General features: G+C 34.8%; 4 protein-coding genes across 7 annotated transcripts in view; 1 reads left to right on the top strand and 3 right to left on the bottom strand.

The window, feature by feature from the left end:
• LOC101747087 (uncharacterized) overlaps positions 1-10,751 on the bottom strand; it is a 172,835-nt gene extending 162,084 nt beyond the window's left edge. Inside the window, exon 1 of the mRNA XM_038012845.2 lies at positions 10,181-10,751. Coding sequence (XP_037868773.1) covers positions 10,181-10,277 — 97 coding nt within the window. The 5' untranslated portion in view covers positions 10,278-10,751. The remainder of the gene's footprint in view (positions 1-10,180) is intronic.
• On the bottom strand, positions 10,434-14,299 carry LOC134199386 (putative malate dehydrogenase 1B). 3 transcript variants are annotated; one of them, XM_062670181.1, is made up of 5 exons: positions 13,773-14,299; positions 13,116-13,681; positions 12,567-13,044; positions 12,341-12,461; positions 10,434-11,003 (listed from the first exon to the last, which is right to left on the bottom strand). In XM_062670181.1, exons 1-5 carry the CDS (start codon positions 13,908-13,910, stop codon positions 10,768-10,770), a joined length of 1,539 nt encoding a protein of 512 aa, XP_062526165.1. In that variant the 5' UTR covers positions 13,911-14,299; the 3' UTR covers positions 10,434-10,767. The 3 variants fall into 3 exon arrangements, 2 of the variants coding, with proteins under 2 accessions (XP_062526165.1, XP_062526166.1); XM_062670182.1 differs by having other exon boundaries at positions 12,567-13,035; positions 13,773-14,296; XR_009973867.1 differs by lacking the exon at positions 12,567-13,044 and having other exon boundaries at positions 10,864-11,003.
• A 1,710-nt stretch (positions 14,300-16,009) lies between these two features.
• On the top strand, positions 16,010-16,995 carry LOC693087 (ribonuclease P). The gene is given in 1 exon segment (NM_001046840.2): positions 16,010-16,995. A coding segment is annotated over 1 exon segment (779 nt). The 5' UTR covers positions 16,010-16,216.
• LOC101746728 (protein Lilipod) overlaps positions 16,987-18,254 on the bottom strand; it is a 39,561-nt gene continuing 38,293 nt past the window's right edge. For both annotated transcript variants that reach the window (XM_004931102.5, XM_062670180.1), the window contains one exon: positions 16,987-18,204. In XM_004931102.5, coding sequence (XP_004931159.1) covers positions 18,054-18,204 — 151 coding nt within the window. In that variant the 3' untranslated portion in view covers positions 16,987-18,053. The remainder of the gene's footprint in view (positions 18,205-18,254) is intronic.

Raw genomic sequence — 18,254 nt, 5'->3', positions numbered from 1 at the left:
AAATATATATGCGTAATTACTGGTGGTAGAGCGTCTTGTGAGCTCACTTGGATATGGACCACCACCCTGCCTTCTACTGCGAAGCAGTAATGCGTTCGTGTTTGAAGGATGAGACTTGAGACTGAGAAATCATATTAAAAAAAGTTATACTGACTTGGCATTTTAATGCAACTTATTTATAAAGTTATTAAATTGTTAATTTACTGGTGGTAGGACCTCTTGTGAGTCCGCACGGGTAGGTACCACCACCCCACCTATTTCTGCCGTGAAGCAGTAATGCGTTTCGGTTTGAAGGGTGGGGCAGCCGTTGTAACTATACTGAGACCTTAGAAATTATATATCTCAAGGTGTGTGGCGCATTTACGTTGTAGATGTCTATGGGTTCCAGTAACCACTTAACACCAGGTGGGCTGTGAGCTCCTTCACAAATCTAGCCATTAAAAAAGAAGTCTTTATTATTTGCTTTATTTAAGCTAATCTGATTTTAAATGGTTACCAGAATCTATGAACATTCGACGAATATCGACATTCAGCTTAGAACATGAGTCAAAAACTCAATTGCAGTGTAATAGCAGGCGACTATCCCATCTTTTAAACCGGAACGCATCACTGCATAAAAATAAACGAGACGGATGGTAGGTAGAAGAAGTAAGCAGTCTGACAGTACACTCTGTACACTTTGTACACTCTGTATTCAATACAGATTTCTAGATATTATTAAACAACGAATTAAACGCGTATCCGGGCATTCGTGAATGACGAAACAACATTCTAAAGATGATATCACCGACCGTTCTAAGTACGGACACGCTTTTAAAACAATATGTTTTATGAACTTTAACATTTTAGTGAAGAGGAGCCTTGGCCGAATCGATAAAGGTGAATGCGTTAAAATTATTACAGTCCTTGCTTTACCCAACAAATTGAAAACATAATGTAATATTTTATTGGCGTACATAGCTTATGTGGTATTCAACGTTTAGCGAAGTCCATAGATGCCATAACGTAGTGTGAATCCTTCGTGAAAATTCACCTTGAGATATGGAATTTCGGTACCTAAATTTTCACATGCCTATCGTGTGCTTATCATTTTTATTTCCAATCATTCTTTTCGCAATTATTTGCAAGCTTTTGTTTTACTTAAGCTTAAATACTTTTGTTTTAAGCCTTCAAATTGAAATTGAAAAATTGAAAATTCTTTTAAATTACATAGATAAACCATACTAGTCAGATGCCACCCTGCAGACCACCTTACCTATTTCTGCCGTGAAGCAGGAATGCGTTTCGGTTTAAAGGGTGAGGCAGCCGTTGTAACTATACTTGAGACCTTAGAACTTATATCTCAAGGTGGGTGGTGCATTTACGTTGTAGATGTCTGTGGGCTCCAGTAACCACTTAACATCAGGTGGGCTGTGAGCTCGTCCACCCATTTAAGCAATAAAAAAAATGCTTCAAGTTAAAATCGTGTCAAAAAGCACTCCGTTTATCGAGTGAATTCTTTTGAAAAACTTAAAATTCGATAGAATGCTTTTATTAAAAATTTCTAACTATGCATTATAATAAATATATTTTATTTGAACTATCATTTCATGCGTAAAGAATTCTGTCTAGACAGATTGAAAACAATCCAGTGCACTTAATCGCCTATATTACTTTGAAAACTTTTTCAAGGTTTTTAAAGTGACTTTGAAATTTTATATTTATACAAAAAATTTGGATGCTGCAAAACGATTATCGTACTAAATTCAGTTTTCTAGTGGATATGAGACAAGAGGCAACAGTATAACACGGAGATTTCACAGTGACGTCTACAGGTTACGGGAACAAGGTAATTAATTACAAATAATTACGTGTGCTATATATCAGTGTTTTTTTTAACTTCCCTAATACTATTTATACCGCTGATATGCTGATACTAACTAGTACACGTCGACGGGAAAATAACACCTGGCCAATCAAATACTCGTTGGTCAAAAACTGAAATAGCATTACTCACCGACCTATACTCGAATCACTAAGGACTGTCGAAGGTAAAAGGGACACGCGGAATAGAATTGCGTAACGAGTTGTCAGACAACAGTCTCCAACCCAGACACGACCTTCAGAAATGAAGATATGAAGAAATGAAGATCTACTGGCGGTAGGACCTCTTGAGAGTCCGCGCGGGTAAGTATCATCACTCTGCCTATTTCTGCCGTGAAGCAGTTCTGCGTTTCGGTTTGAAGGGTGGGGTAGCCATTGTAACTACACTGAGACCTCAGAACATATCTAAAGGTGCGTGGCGCATTTACGTTGTAGATATCTATGAGCTCGAGTAACTACTTAACACCAGGTGGGCTGTGAGCTCGTCCGCCCATCTAAGCAATAAAAAAAAGATACCGATTCGGAAGTACTTCTACTTCATTCAATACAAACCTATATAATGAAAATAGCTAATATTTATGATTGTTATGCATTTTTTATGGACGCTTTTAACAATCATCCGATTATTACAATATTTGCGAATCAGTCATAATAGAAAAGTTGAAACTCAGTTGATGCATGCAGCACGTCAAACTCTTATACATTTTCTTTAGTTTCACGAATTAAGTTATTTTATAGGATTAACAGTATTTTAAGAAGAATCTGTCTCCCCGAATCCTGATCACGCAGGAGCAAGTCACCGTCGTCGCCCTATACACGTCCTTACGGATCTATCAGATCCAATAAATCTTGCATTAGATACCTTCAGCTCTTACACTAGGAGCAGGCTTAGGGATCCCGGCAACCGTACTCGTCAAACTCTGGAAAGAGTCGACGTGCAACATAACCCGTGCATCAGCCCGCTGAGTTTTTCGCCGGATTTTCTCAGCGTGTCGCGATTTCGATTCGGTAGTAGATTCATTCGCGAAGCAGCTACTCTTGAGTTGTTAGGTCTTCTTCGGAGGTGCTCGGGTAGCTGTTAGCAAATCCCACCCCTCCTGGCTGAGCCTTGCTCGTTCACCAGTCCTGGTGAAACAGGAAAGGCCTCCGGGTCACCAGTAATACTTCAATCATAAAAAAAAAGAATCTGCGATTGAGAACAATGTATTTTCCTATCAGTGATTTAAAATTAACAGAATAATCTTTTTGTCACAACATGTGTATATGACATACAAGTTGTGTTCATTATGAGATTTGACGGTTCTATAAGCAAAAAAAAAACCCAAGAGTCGATAAACTAAATTTAGGTGATTCCTATTTATAGACCTAAGCGGTGTTATGGATCTGACGTAAGTCGGAATAGAGCCATGAGAACCCCTTTTATTTGAATGAAAGAAACACTAAGGGTCAACCTTAGCTTATCTCAATCTACTACTGCAAACATCCACGTTGAACCAGTCGCTCACAAATACAAAGAAACAGTAAATCCATTCTAAATTTTGTTTATCTTACATTAAAAGACAGAATAACAAGATAAGATCGCAAAGCTGGTGACCACAAGAAAAAGCTAAAAGAAAAGGTTTTAAGTTAATAAAAATAAAAGCAAACAAAAATCACGATAAGCTAATAAAAGACATCAAAAACCACAACAACAACGGAGCTGCTGAATACGCGGGTGCGCGCGAAGATAATAATCAAATTTTAATTAGGCTTTATATCCACGAGGCACGCGTCTATTAATTGGCTTGTGTCGAAATAATTAGGGGGCTGGGGCGGGCGTTCGCTGGAGCGAAACGACCTTGCGACTGCCTTCCGTCTCCAAATGACGTAAAACCAAATTTTGTCTTGTCGAAATTGGCCCAACTAACGGAATCTACAATGTATTATGTTTTTTTTTATTTTTTTTTACTTTGGTGGGTGGACGAGCTCTCGGCCCACCTAGAGTTAAGCGGTTACCGGAGCCCATAGACATTTACAACGTAAATACCGCCACCTACTTTGAGATATAAGTTCTAAGGTCTCAGTATAGTTACATGTGGTAGGACCTCTTGTGAGTCCGCACGGGTCGGTACCACCGCCTCACCTATTTCTGTCGTGAAGCAGTAATGCGTTTCGGTTTGAAGGGTGGGGCAGCCATTGTAACTATACTGAGATCTAAGATCTAATATTTCAAGGTGGGTGGCGCATTTACTTTGTAGATGTTTATGGGCTCTATTAACCACTTAACACCAGGTTGGTTGTGAGCTCGTCCAACCATCTAAGCAATAAAAAAAAAAAAATGTGTGTTAGTTTTAAAACTGAAGAAATACCATGGACGGACGTAGCGAAAATGTATTATTCAAAAACAGTCCCGCCAGCATCGTTATGTAATGTAGAAGTAGGTAAGAATCCATTCAATATGTTAGTATTTCTAATTTCACTTTACTGTTTTCATTTTACTTCACTTCTGGCTATTCAGTCGCTAAGCAAACATGCCTAACGATTTTGAGGGCGGTACAGACGTTACATAAATTGAGACTAAGAGTATTCGACATGAATAATTTTTTTTTTTTCCTACCTATGCTGATAGCCTTGAGAGGCTATTTCAGCTTCACCCTAACGTTTGTAGGTAAGCTCGCGGGGCTCAACCCGAGAGTTGCTAACACTGACCCTAGCAAGAGCAGTGCTTCGCAGAATCTACCACCGGATCGGAAACGCGACCCACTGAGAAGATCCGGCGAGAAACTCAGTGGGCTGTGTCTATGGGTTAGTTCGCTCGTCGAGCCCTTCGTCGCAAGCGACGGGTTCGACGAGGACGGTGACCGGTGCTTGTGGTGCCTAAAAGCACCGTTAAGGATCCGTAATGACGTGCGTTGGGCGACGTCGACGGTTTACCATTCGGTCTACTGGGTCGGGTATATAATTTCCAGCGGCTACGATGAGAGGGTTCTCATGTCGTGCCGCCTTCTCAAAATCAATAGAAGTGACCACCTTATATAAATATAAGAGCGGTTAATTACTAATCGCTTCATCTAAATTCAACTGATAATGAAAACGTAAATTGTATTTTCTGTGCAATTATACGTATAGTACGTATAAGGTATTATTTTTTTCATACCTGATAAATGTGTTATATTATTATTATTTTATTGCTTAGATGAGTGGACGAGCTCACAGCCCACCTGGTGTTAAGTGGTTAGCGGAGCCCATAGACATCTACAACGTAAATGCCGCCACACACCTTGAAAGATAAGCTCTAAGGTCTCAGTATAGTTACAACGGCTACACAACCCTTCAAACCGAAACGCATTACTGCTTCACGGCAAAAATAAGCAGGTGGTACCTAGTCGTGCGGACTCACAAGTCGTCCTACCACCAGTAATTACGCAAATTATAGTTTTGCGGGTTTGATTTTATTATACGATGTTATTTATTTCTTCACCGTGGAAGTCAAACGTGAACATAAGTACATATTTCATTAGAAAAATTGGTACCTATAATATACGAATGCAGCCGTCGTCTTATCCTTTAGGCCACGACGACTACTATAAATGTGTATATGAATATACATATATGTGTGTTCCTTTTTTCTTTTTCTCAAATAGTAATGCATCTATCACAGGACTATTTACACCAGCCTTGGTTGAGGTAGATAATGCCTTAGGCATTAAGTCTGAGAATAGTTAATGTGAACACGAATGGTATCAGCAACTATCATAATATATTCTGGTCTATTTCTAATAAATCTTCGAGGGTATTTGACAAAAACCTGATTCCCTCTAACTACATTTCCAAGATAAGCTTGCCAATATACAAGTTCTGAACAACAACATTTGGACCGTAGGCCTACCGAGCAAAAACAGGTCAGTGGAAGAACTTCTCTTTGTCATCTCTTCCCAAACTAAGTTTGTACCGTTTTGCGTTCGGCTTACAGTAACATGTAATGTACTCGAAATAGGGTTTCAGTTTACGAAAACACTTAAATAATAAAAAAAATTAAATAGTGTCGAGGCGATTTTATGGTAGGCAGCGGCTTGGCTCTGCCCCTGGCATTGCTGACGTCCATGAGCGACGGTGACCACTTACCATCAGGTGGGCCGTATGCTCGTCTGCCTACAATGGCAATAAAAAAAAGGCGAGGCAACACAACCGCTTAACTTACAGTCAGATTATGGCAACATTGTCATTGATAATGATTTCGTAATTCTATTATGTTGCTTACTCACAGCCCGAAATCCATCAAGATTTAAGAATGCAGTTCTAAGTATTGTTCATTTTGACTTTTTATGTGAACTATTGTTGATAATTACGGTAGAAAAAAAATTACTATTATGACATTTTATTTTATTTAGCTTCCTCATGCGATGAATAATTAATTAATCTCTATGAAATATGTATAAACGCAATTCATTTTGTTTCAAAGTAAACATCTGAATCGCGTCGTCTTTTTTTTTTAGAAAAACAAGCTTGCTTTCAAAACTTCAATATCTTGAAATTGCTTGATAACTAGGCACGAGGTGAATTTCGCCTCCACCTTTTAGTGAAACAGGGTTCTGAGAGGCGGGCTTTCACACTCGCTTTAGTCGAACCAAGTCAAGGGAACAACTTCTTTGGGTAGCTCGTTAGAAGGAACAAAGGCAGCGTAACATCAAACGCGCTATTTCTTTACGCTGCGATGACATATAATATCGGTTACCGAATTGGTTTCCGATTTTATTGTTACAGTAAATCTATCGACCGGTAAAGTCTTAGATAAATATTGAAATTGCAATTTATATTCATACTTTGCACACAAATTCTGTGGTACTTATGAAGAATAACACGCATTCAGATTTTCCATTTAGGTATAAAATAAGTTTAGGTACTTAAATGATAGAGTACAGAAAAAACAGTCATAAGACTTAAGGCCTACTTAAACTAGTTCAATTGGGGACATGATCAAATCAAGAGTCTCACATCATGTTTAGATTTAAAATAGGCAGTAAGACAGTGAATGTTACACAACCTAATTTAATATATGTCCAAACAGTGTTCAAGTGACCTTCTTACTAATTTAAAAGCTGCTCGGCTCCATTGCGTCCGCCGAGAGGCATTGTGTCCGATCTGTTACGGTCTCGTTCGCGATCGCACGAACAGACCGGACATTCGAAATTTTCATGTTCACCAGTCACATTTCGTGATGGGAAACAACCAAAACTATGCAGTTTCGTGGGATTTTATTGCACGTATCGCTCATCGTTTTTTACCATGAAACATTTAAGGTGTTTACTGTAAATTGTGGTACAACGGTCAATTTGATTGTCGGTCGCGGCAATCGACAATTTCGTATGAGAAGCGCTTCGCATCAAGCCGGGGCTGCCCGCGCCACGGTCCCGTTATCCGGATACCGCAACGTTCGCTTGTTATGCAACTGATGTGCCCCTCGTTTGCTATCGTCTCGACTCGTGAGTCCATCAGCCCCGACGTGCGATCGAATGCAGGCGGGGGTCACTTGCGAAATACTTGACCAATTCAAATGTACTGTTCATTTTTCACGGTACTCAATAAAATTTGAGAGAAGTTGGATGTAAAATGTAAAATTTAAAAATATATTTATTCGTTTTTATACAACAATGAAAGCTTAAACCTAATTTAAGGATACGATTACGTACCTAAAGATAGCCAACTCTGCGTTTGGCAAAAACAGATCCATAGTCTTTTATTAACATGTAAGATTTCCTACATACGGATCCCGTTGGCTTACGTAGATAAATATCATAAATGATTTTTGTCATAAATTTTGTCAACTAATGATTTAATTGATTTGTGAGCATTTTGAATATTCATTCGACTTAAAATCTCAACATCACGTGGGAATCTCTGTTCTATAAAAAATATAGACGAGAATTTGATGCTTCTCTTGTGGTTTTCAGAGGTGGGAATATAATACATATGGGTTTTTTCCTGCACATCAGGAATGCCGTCGTCTCATTGAGACGAGTGAACAAAGTCGAAATTATATAACGGTTGTCGCGATCAAGAACAATTTCAGTAATAAATAGGAACATTTATGTCTAAGGACTTGTCCAAAATAATTAAGAATCCTAGAGAACAAAACGCGAAACGATAACGCGGTAAAACTTAACGATTGTAAACAGAACGATATGAAATAAGAACATACCAAAGCGGTTTGATTAATAGAAAACGAGAACATTCCATCGCGTAAAGCGAACTAATGCACGAACTAATCGTAGAGTGAGGGCACCCTCCTCGGTCTCAAGTTGCACCCGGATAGCTGCCAGATTATCGTCTCTGGGAGCAATTTGTAGGGATTTGCGGTCGACCTCCACGCCAGGTCAAGCGAACTCCCGTCATTAGACAGGGAGGTATTTTCGATAAAGTAAATCATTTTAGACAGCTCCGTTTAAGTTCTCATTAAAGATCAAAGCAGTTTATAGCAAACTTCATCTCAATCGCGTTTCATTAAAACGAAAAATATATACTTAATATAAATTTCAAAACTGTCCAATATTACTGCGTTCTAAATTTGTCTTAAGAATTGGTAGTACTAAATACGGTCCTTACGTATATTTGGTATTATAGTTCATTAATATTTGGATCAAATACTTTGTCATTTATCACAATATCTCGTAAGGTTTAATGTAATTTACCTTGGTAATATAAATCAATTATTAATGCATGCATATACGTGCAACGCGTAAGTTCAGACAGACATTTTTGAATGATGCAAGTATGCCAGTGTTAAAATCCTGGAAGCCAGTACTAAAATTTCTGAGTGAATACGTACATAACACACGGGCGGCCAACACAATCAAGAAATAACATTGTGTAATCGTTTTCTGAATTTGCATATTTTAATTGTTGACGTTATGTCACATTCAAGGTTAGAAACCACCAATTCCAGTTTATAACATGGGTCAGCCAATTTATGAGACTTAATTAAGACTTCTTTCACTCCCCCCACCTAGATATTCGTAAATTAGGCTTACATTGTGAGATCATTCACTTATCAATGCAATAAAAAAAGCAGTGCTATTATAAAAAAAAGGCCAATGAGGTTAGTGTTCGTTTTAACTGTGGAACCATCTCTAGTTTGAAAATCAAAATGTTTAGAGACCACTATTACCACTTAAATAATTTGAAATAGATCAAGTACATTTTCAAACAACAAATTTGGAAATATTTGATGTGTGAAAACAATTGAAAGTGCTGTTGAGTTACTAAAGTGTAGCCAAAATATTTTGATGAGTCCTGAATTAAAAGGGTGCATAAATATTAATGAAATTTCAGATATACTTAAGTTGAAAATTGTAAGAATCTCAACAAGCATTCACAAGTATTAACTGACGATCTGGTTTACAATTAAGTATTAACTGACGATCTGGTTAAGCATTTATGCGTACTTAGTACATTTCATTTGTGAATTCTAGTACACGATAAAATTTTTAGTCTTCATAGTAGAAACAACAATTCTAACTTGAAACGTTGATAACAAATGTGATTTAACAGTCAGGTACTTCAAATGGCATAAAATAGATTTTATCTTGCATACAAATACAAATAGTTAACAAGAGGTTTATAATAACTGCCATTTTTTATTGTGTCAAAACAAGGACCTGTTAGAAATAAATATTTTCATATATTTCATATAAGTATCAAGTATTCAGATGATCAAGAAAATTTGATACATTAATCTGTATTGTTCTATCTAAAATAAAAATCTAAGTTTTTCCTGTATCCACAATGCTATTAGTTTTTGTGGACCACCTACATGGGGATTTTGAAAATATATTTCTACTATGTGATGTACTAGTTAGTGTTTTTTTATTCTTTACCTGTTTCATTGATGAATTAATAATTAATATTTTAGTTTGCCTATTTGGACACTATAGAGGTATTAATCACCAACTTTAAGATGATTCAAGTTAAATGAAATTTACAAATGTATCAAAAACCAATTCTCATATCAACAATTCATTACTGCAACTTAATGGTCCACAAGAATAAAATTTTATTTTAAAATATTGAGTTTGCTATTTAAGTGTATTATTTTTAGTTTTCAAGCTATATTTTTATATTTAATTATAATTAGAAGTTATCCATCGTTTTTTTTTTAGTTATTTACTCTTGAAAATTTAAATAGCCTAGTATGAACTTTTAAAAATTCAACTTGTGAAAGTCAAACATTCTTTTCTTAGAACTTAATAAGTAGATTTTAATGAAAGTAAACACAGTCAAACGGTGCTAGACAGTGTAAGGTTGTAGCGTAGGCGCCAAATAGCAAGGTTTCTCCTCTCACCTTGTGGAGACGGCGGCGCGGGCTCCAGCGGTGTCGCCACCACGGACACCAGGTGCCCAACGGCCCATAACACCCCCCACATGTCCCATAACCACATCACAACACTCCACTATCTCATTGTTGGCACTAAATTCACATAACTTAACCAATACGAAATACAAACTACGCTAATAACTCCTCTTGGCACGATCATACTTTGGGAAGAATCATGTCGCAATACGACTGATTTTCACGATTGATTGCAACTATCACATCATTGTAAAACAATTTAATTTAAAATAAAACGTTTGGAAACAAAGACAGTAACTGCACGTCATAACATTACTTCGACAAAGTAATACAACCCTCAACGAATACGTTCCGTTCAACACTGCACTTCACTACAGACGAACGACGAGTTCGCACTTCGCAATTTTCCATTCAGCATGATTAAGAGCCACAGACAGTATAATCTTTGGCAAACTCTGGCAATGGTGACGCTTTTCGCATTGTGTGTATTTTTCATCTAGCATGTTGCATCCTTGTTCCTCTATGTCAGAATGACAGTTGTATTCGTTCAAAAACAAGTGTTTTACCAAAATTAAATGTTACCACCCAATCTTCTTTTTAAGTACTTGTGTTTTGCAAAAACAAAAATTACGCGGTATAATATTGGGTAAGCTATTACGATTAAGTGTCATTACAAACTCTGCCATTTTATCTAGATAACATAATTTCATTTGTCGATCTCGTGGAAGTAAAAAATCTTCTGCAGGCAACCAATGACCATTAACGAACCTTGCAGGTTGCGAAAATATTCCTTTAAATTTTAATCCAAAAGTACCTGTTTGTAGGAATAATATTGATTAAGCAGAACATTAATCTCTATAGGTGAATGAAGTTAGCCCCTCAAAAAAATTTTTTTTTCCTATTTTATACTTATTTTCTATTAATTCGTTTGTTCATCATTTGTTCATGATTGTTCACTGTTAATAATTGTTTGTTCTGCATTTATTTATTTTAAAAAAATATTTAAAAATATACCTACAAGTTAGCCCCTCTAATGCAATTTTTAATATTTTTTCATCCTTAATGACTCGTAAATATTCATTTTCGATTGTTCTTATATAAAACACGTTTGTTCTCTTTCGAAATTACTCGTTTTTTGTTTAATTTACTATTTTTATTAGTTGAATAAATGTATGCAAAATATGTGTACTGCTCATGCGTCAACTATAATGCCTAAACTTTCTACGCGGTTTTAATCGTGAAAAAAAAACAAATATAAATCCTGAAGGAGCAATTAATTGGTATACAGTTTAATTAAAAAAAAAAAAAAAAAAAATGAAATAATGTGCATTGGCGTTAAGTTAGACCAAATACATTTTTTCCATCCTCTTACCTATCGCATTAAAATGTTATTTTACTAATGTTAGGAATATAATTTCGACTGTGTAAAAAAGTTATTATAATGTATACCTATATTAATTATCTCTTGAAAGATAAATAATGAACATATTTACTTATTTGTTTATATTACCTATGTGAACTCCCTATCTTTTTTATACCTTCATAACGATAAGTAGGAGGATGGAAAAAATGTATTTGGTCTAACTTAACGCCAATCCACATTATTTCATTTATTTATTTTTTAATTTTTTTAATTAAACTGTATACCAATTAATTGCTCCTTCAGGATTTATATTTGTTTTTTTTTCACGATTAAAACTGCGTAGAAAGTTTAGGCATTATAGTTGACGCATGCGCAGTACACATATTTTGCATACATTTATTCAACTAATAAAAATAGTAAATTAAACAAAAAACGAGTAATTTCGAAAGAGAACAAACATGTTTTATATAAGAACAATCTAAAATGAATATTTACGAGTTATTAAGGATGAAAAAATATTAAAAATTGCATTAGAGGGGCTAACTTGTAGGTATATTTTTAAATATTTTTTTTAAATAAATAACTGCAGAACAAACAATTATTAACAGTGAACAATCATGAACAAATGATGAACAAACGAATTAATAGAAAATAAGTATAAAATGGGAAAAAAAAAATTTTTTGAGGGGCTAACTTCATTCACCTAATCTCTATAGACATTTCATACAAGAATATTTCATAGAGGTTAACCTATAATAAAAGTACTTACTTGCTTATCGAGTACTAACCATTACACTTTATTCCTAAGTTTACAATTTGATCAGTTCTGACGTCAAATAACCAAACTTTGATTACATTCAATACTGCTAAGGCTTTGTTAATAGCAATCTGGTCTTTCGCTCTCTTTGCCTAAAAATAAAACATTTCAAGATTAACTCAATTCAATTCATACAAATCATTAAATTTGTTATCTAATGGAAACGACCAGTTAATAGTATATATATATATAAACACCTGATTTCGAGACACCTTTTCCCACAAAGATTCATCTGATAACATGAGATATTCCATAGTTCTCATTTCCGGTGTTAAGGTTCCAATTTTTAAAGAAGAATTTCTTACTTTATAATATCTTTTGTAAGGTTCAAAGCTGTTGTATTTGTGTACGGTGGTACATATATCTACCAAATGATTTATTCCAACAAAACCCCACACTGGTGGGCAATACATATTGCGTAAAGGTATTTCAGCAATTTCTGCAGCTACCGAAGATATTTCCAAGCCCAAATCAGATGTGGCGACTACGATGTTTCTATGATCAAGTATCGTTTTATCTATCAAAACAGTAGCATTGTAACAAGCAGGGCCAACATTTGGAAACATAACAAACATTTCTCGGGAAGCAGAAGTATTTATGATTAGCGCTATGTTTTGCATCTTCTTTTTATTCATCTTAAGCCATTCGCCCATGGGTAAATCATGGCTAAAAAAGCTTATATGGAAGTTAATCCGAAAAACTATAAAACAAATTAAGTACCTACTATAATATAAACTAACACGTACTTGAATAAAACGTGATCAAGAATAATGAGTAAGTTGGTGTGTGTAAGAGCCATTCCAAGCTTCTCTACGTATTTTACAGTTTTACCCGAATTACATGTCATAATGTAGTTGCATTGTCTTTCAACTAACTCCATGTGTTCAGCAGAACAGTCCTTATCATAAATGTAAACTTTGGATAGTCCCAAATTGCTCATTTCCAAAAGACCCGACAATATATGGATTGCCAAAGGATTCGAAACTCCAGAAATTGTTATTACTATATTTTTGTGACATTTTTCATTAGGTTTCATTTCGGATGCTATGACTTTTGAAAATTCTGCTGTAGGCTTGCTGAAGGTCTCAACTTTTAGTTTTTCTTGGTATTGACCAAAATTTTTCACCAATCCACAAAACTTTGACGATGCCATAAAAGCATCGAAATTATAATACGAATAACAGTACTCTAGAAATTCTGAAGCTCCTCCGATATAGACGGGCTTACTACCTTTCATTAACATTTCTTTCCAAACAATAGGAGAGTTGATGTGGTGCCATTTATTTTTCTGGTTAATTTTACTTAACCAAGCCTATAGTTAAAATAGAAATGTTTTAGTGATTCTCTTCATTGGAAATCTTTTATGTTTTATAGTAACATTACGCGTATATTTTATTATTTACCTGCCATTCTAATACCGACTTTTTTATTTGTTCATAGCAAAAATTTGGGAGATTTTGGGATATATAATCAGCTACAAGGCATACTTGTGCAAACGTTTCACATTGTGATTCACCAGCTATTACGATTCGAATAACCATTTTTAGACGGATCTTTTTATTGAAATACACGCTTGCTGTACTATTTTACTGATTTTTATTTATTTATTTCGTGTTAAAAGGTATTTATTTACACAACTGAAATCGATAGGTAATTTACACATTCAGAGAAAGTACTATACACACGGCTATTTAATTGTTGATTTTTCTTCAACCTAAGTGACTTGTGTCATTTTATTTAACTTTCCAAGAAGGATTTATAGGTCATTTTCTAAGGAGTAGGTGGCTAAGGCCAACCAGAGTTCTCAAAATCAAAATGAAATAGAATTTGACTTCAAAGTTATTATAACAGGATAGGCACTCAATAAAGCCCCGAAACACCAGATGGGAGTTCTGCCCTGTCCATTTCCGACAACTAGCTGTTAATGCCAATAGAGTAAACCGATCTCTGAAATATTATAAAGCATTAGTGGAAGTTGGTGCGGACTCTTGTTTTCTCTATCTTCTTGTATGGAGCTGAGACATGGACGTTGAAAGCAGCAGACCGAATGCGCATCGATGCTTTCGAAATGTGGTGTTGGAGACGCATGCTAAGAATTCCGTGGACAGCCTTCCGGACTAACGTGTCGATATTGAAGCAACTGGGCATCAAAATCAGACTGTCTACTGTATGTCTGAAGCGGATCCTCGAATATTTTGGTCACATTGGCGAGGAAAGACGGCGATAACCTGGAAAAACTTATGATCACAGGGAAAGTTGAAGGCAACAGATCTAGAGACCGCAACCCGACTCGTTGGTCCGATCAGATCCGCACCGCTTTGGACAGTACAGTGTACAGCGCGCTGCATGACGCCGTGGACAGGGGAAAGTGGAAAAAGTCTTAAGATTGAAGCTCATGGGTGATGGTGGTCACGACCCTCAGACATGAGGAACACGATTCGAGGAGGAGGAGTGGAAGTACTTATGCAACAAAACCATTGCGTGATATTATCTAAGATTTTCGCAACATAAGTCTACTTTTATGGTTTTAATGCCGTACTTTTTACTCTCACTTTAATAATTCCGATATTTCAAATACTTTACAGTTTTTGTGGTTAGGGAAGACTATGGTTTTATTAGTCTACATAATATGAATATTGTGCAGACGTTTTTTTACCTACATATGTTGGTAGCTTCGAGGGGTTATACCAGCTTCACCGAACGTGAAAGTGTGCTGACTAACGTCTAAAATAGATTCGAATTATAAAAACGAGAAAATAAGCTGTGAAGGGAGTTCGAATTGCATCGGATGTGTTTTTTTGGATTCTTACAAAAAGTCCACTGAATTATTAGTAAATTTCGTTTCATCTCGTTCGTCGATATCCTTATTTTCTTCTCAACTGCTTACTGTTTCAAATAAATAAATTGCATTCCGCTCTGTTCAACTTTCATATAAAATTATCTAAGTACAATGTAATAACGAAAGAACAAACTCGAAGCTGGCATCAATGGCATCGCAAGAAGCTGATTTTAGGACTTTTTGGCGGTAACGCGAGGAGGGAAGTTGTGTGATTTGTTTTATTTTGTCTATTTAGTGTTTCTTCAGGTTTAAATGTGTAATAATGGTGGTTTATTAACTGTTTATTTCATCCCATCATATCATCTCATCTCATTTCGTTTAATTTCATTCCAGTTGATTAATGTCTCAAATTAATCATCTTCATTTGAGTTTCATTTCACTCCATATTATAATTTTTTCATAAAAATAAGAATATAAATTAAAATAAGACATGACCTAAAAGTCTTAGATACCAGGACATAAAATCCATTAAAAAAACTTAAACATAGTAGGTAACTATTAAACTAATCTGTAATACAAACATATTATTTCGAATATCTTCTCAGTAAATGACCACCATTTTACTGCGATTATATTTCATCTCATATCATCTCATTTCATTAAATTTCATCCCAGTTGATTAATGTCTCAAATTAATCATCTTCATTTCATTTCACTCCATATTATCATTTTTCGTAAAATTAAGAATATAAAGTAAAATAAGACATGACTTAAAAGTCTTAGTTACCAGGTCATAAAATCTCTTAAAAAAAATCTCGAATATCTATGCTTAATACAGATTATATCGAAGTAGTAACGTATTTTGTAAATTTTGTAATAGCCCAAAACAAATTCTTTATTTAATTATTCTAACGAAAAATAATATTATGCGAAAAATGTGTGGTTATATTTTGAAATACATTGCTTTTTAAGCTCCTCGGCGCACAAAGTCAACTAACAACATATAAATCTGTAATTACCTCTTTACCTACAAAATTTTAGATTAGTAAATTTGGTGGTTTATTCAACATGTCCAGCAATTGGGGGTTCTGCGATTTATCAATTAGTAAAAACTACGATATCGACAAATTACATATAATTGAGAAACTTGGTTTTAACACGATAGCAATAAACACATGCTTGGAAGAAGGAAGCGATGAACCTAAAAAGAAGAAAAAGAAAGGAGACACTAGAGAGATTAAAGATTTCGTTCCTCCACCGATGGATTTACCAAAAGATAACAATTTTCAAACAAAACTTAACATACTGCAAAGGATTACTATAGAATTTTCAGATTCTGGAATCGTTCATAAATTAAATCGCTCTGAAAATATAAAAAAATATGATATTATAGCTGTTATACCAAAAACATTACAAGCATTTCAGTATGCTTGTAGTTCTATGGATATCGATATTATTAGTTTCGAAACTGAAGGAAGAATACCCTTTAAAGTACATCGTAAACTTTATAAACAAGCTGTAGACAGGGGTATATTTTTTGAAATAATGTACTCCCCTATTATTAGAGATTCCACAGCCCGAAAGAATATAATAAGCAATGCCCATGTTTACCACACTGTGGGGAAATCAAAGAATATAATCCTCACAAGTGGAGCTGACAATCACATGCATATCCGTAGTGTAAATGATATTATAAATTTGGGATTTCTGCTTGGCCTCAATCACAACGAGAGCTTAGAAGTTGTACGCAACAATACACGAAGATTGATTTTGAAAACTGAAGGGAGAAAATGCGGTAAACATTACATGTCATTCAGTCCTATAGAAAATAAAATTAATGAAGATTACTTTGGTATTTTATTTCTTTAAACATGTACATACATAACCTTTTAAACATTAAATATCAGTATTCAATTAAAATTATACATCACAGTTTAAATTTGACTTACATACTTAAAAAGTTAAATTTTATTTCAATTTACAATTATCACATTTAGAATGGGGAACTTGCACCAAAATTATATTATTGTATTTTTCTTATAAATTTTACTAAATATTTTAAATAAATCTGATGGAACTTAATATCTGCAATCAATGCTACTTTTTATTTTTTATTTCTTAGATGTTAAATGGTTACATCTAGATCACAATGTGGAATATTCCTTTATACATCGTATCGACTGTATTGTAGAAAAACTTTCAATCTGCCCTAGTACCAGTAATTAGTGCTTTCTGAAGCACTAAACGGCTATCAATTCACCAATACATATTTAGACTTACAGAAATACTGTGTCAGATAACTCAACCTCGTGTCTCAAGGTTGAAGGCAATGTTAATACTGTGATGTCAATGTGTTCTGGTTATCAATTGATACTGGTGAATTAAGATCAGAATAGAACTAATTAACTGAAAGACCCCGTTTTACTACTGTTGTTACAAAAAAAAAATTATTACTTTTCTAAAGCTTGTGAGTGTATTGCTCACTTTGACTAATTGGATGTGTTGATGAAGCAATTATTTATAATGAAATTAGTAAACGACTTACGTGGACTTCATGTATGAAGGTTAATAAAATATTTTTTATTGATTAAAGAATAATAGGGAAAAAAAGATGTAATATAGACTAAATCTGAAAACAACTTTGTGGTTGTAAGACATACACGTGTCCCGAATATTTAACCGAAATAATAATTCGCGAATTAAAACATACAGTCCAATTATAACACTAACAAGTCCTTAAACAAAAACTTCCTCTTTTCCTTTAAACAAATTATTTATGCATATTCCCGTTTGTTTCTGATATATTTAACCTACTGCAAGTTCCCCATTTAAAAACGAAAACACATATTGAAAACTGTATTTGCCTTTCAGATATATTTAGGTCTTAATCCAAGTTTTCAGACCTTCATTCTGATTTTTCGACTTTGGCAGTTTTATCAGTATTCTCCGCTTTGTCTGGCGCTATGGTTCTATCTTGCAGTTGCGTAATACTCAACATATCAATTACAGTTTTTGAATCTTCTGGTACACTAAAAAAATCAGCCATCCATTTAAACCTAAACAAAAAAATAAAGTCATTACTAAATTCTAAACTAGTGAAACCAAC

Source organism: Bombyx mori, chromosome 9 (genome assembly GCF_030269925.1).
Source record: "Bombyx mori chromosome 9, ASM3026992v2".
NCBI classification, from domain to species: domain Eukaryota; kingdom Metazoa; phylum Arthropoda; class Insecta; order Lepidoptera; family Bombycidae; genus Bombyx; species Bombyx mori.
The sequence above is the reverse complement of the archived record's forward strand: the minus strand, read 5'-3'. Positions and strand labels throughout refer to the sequence as shown.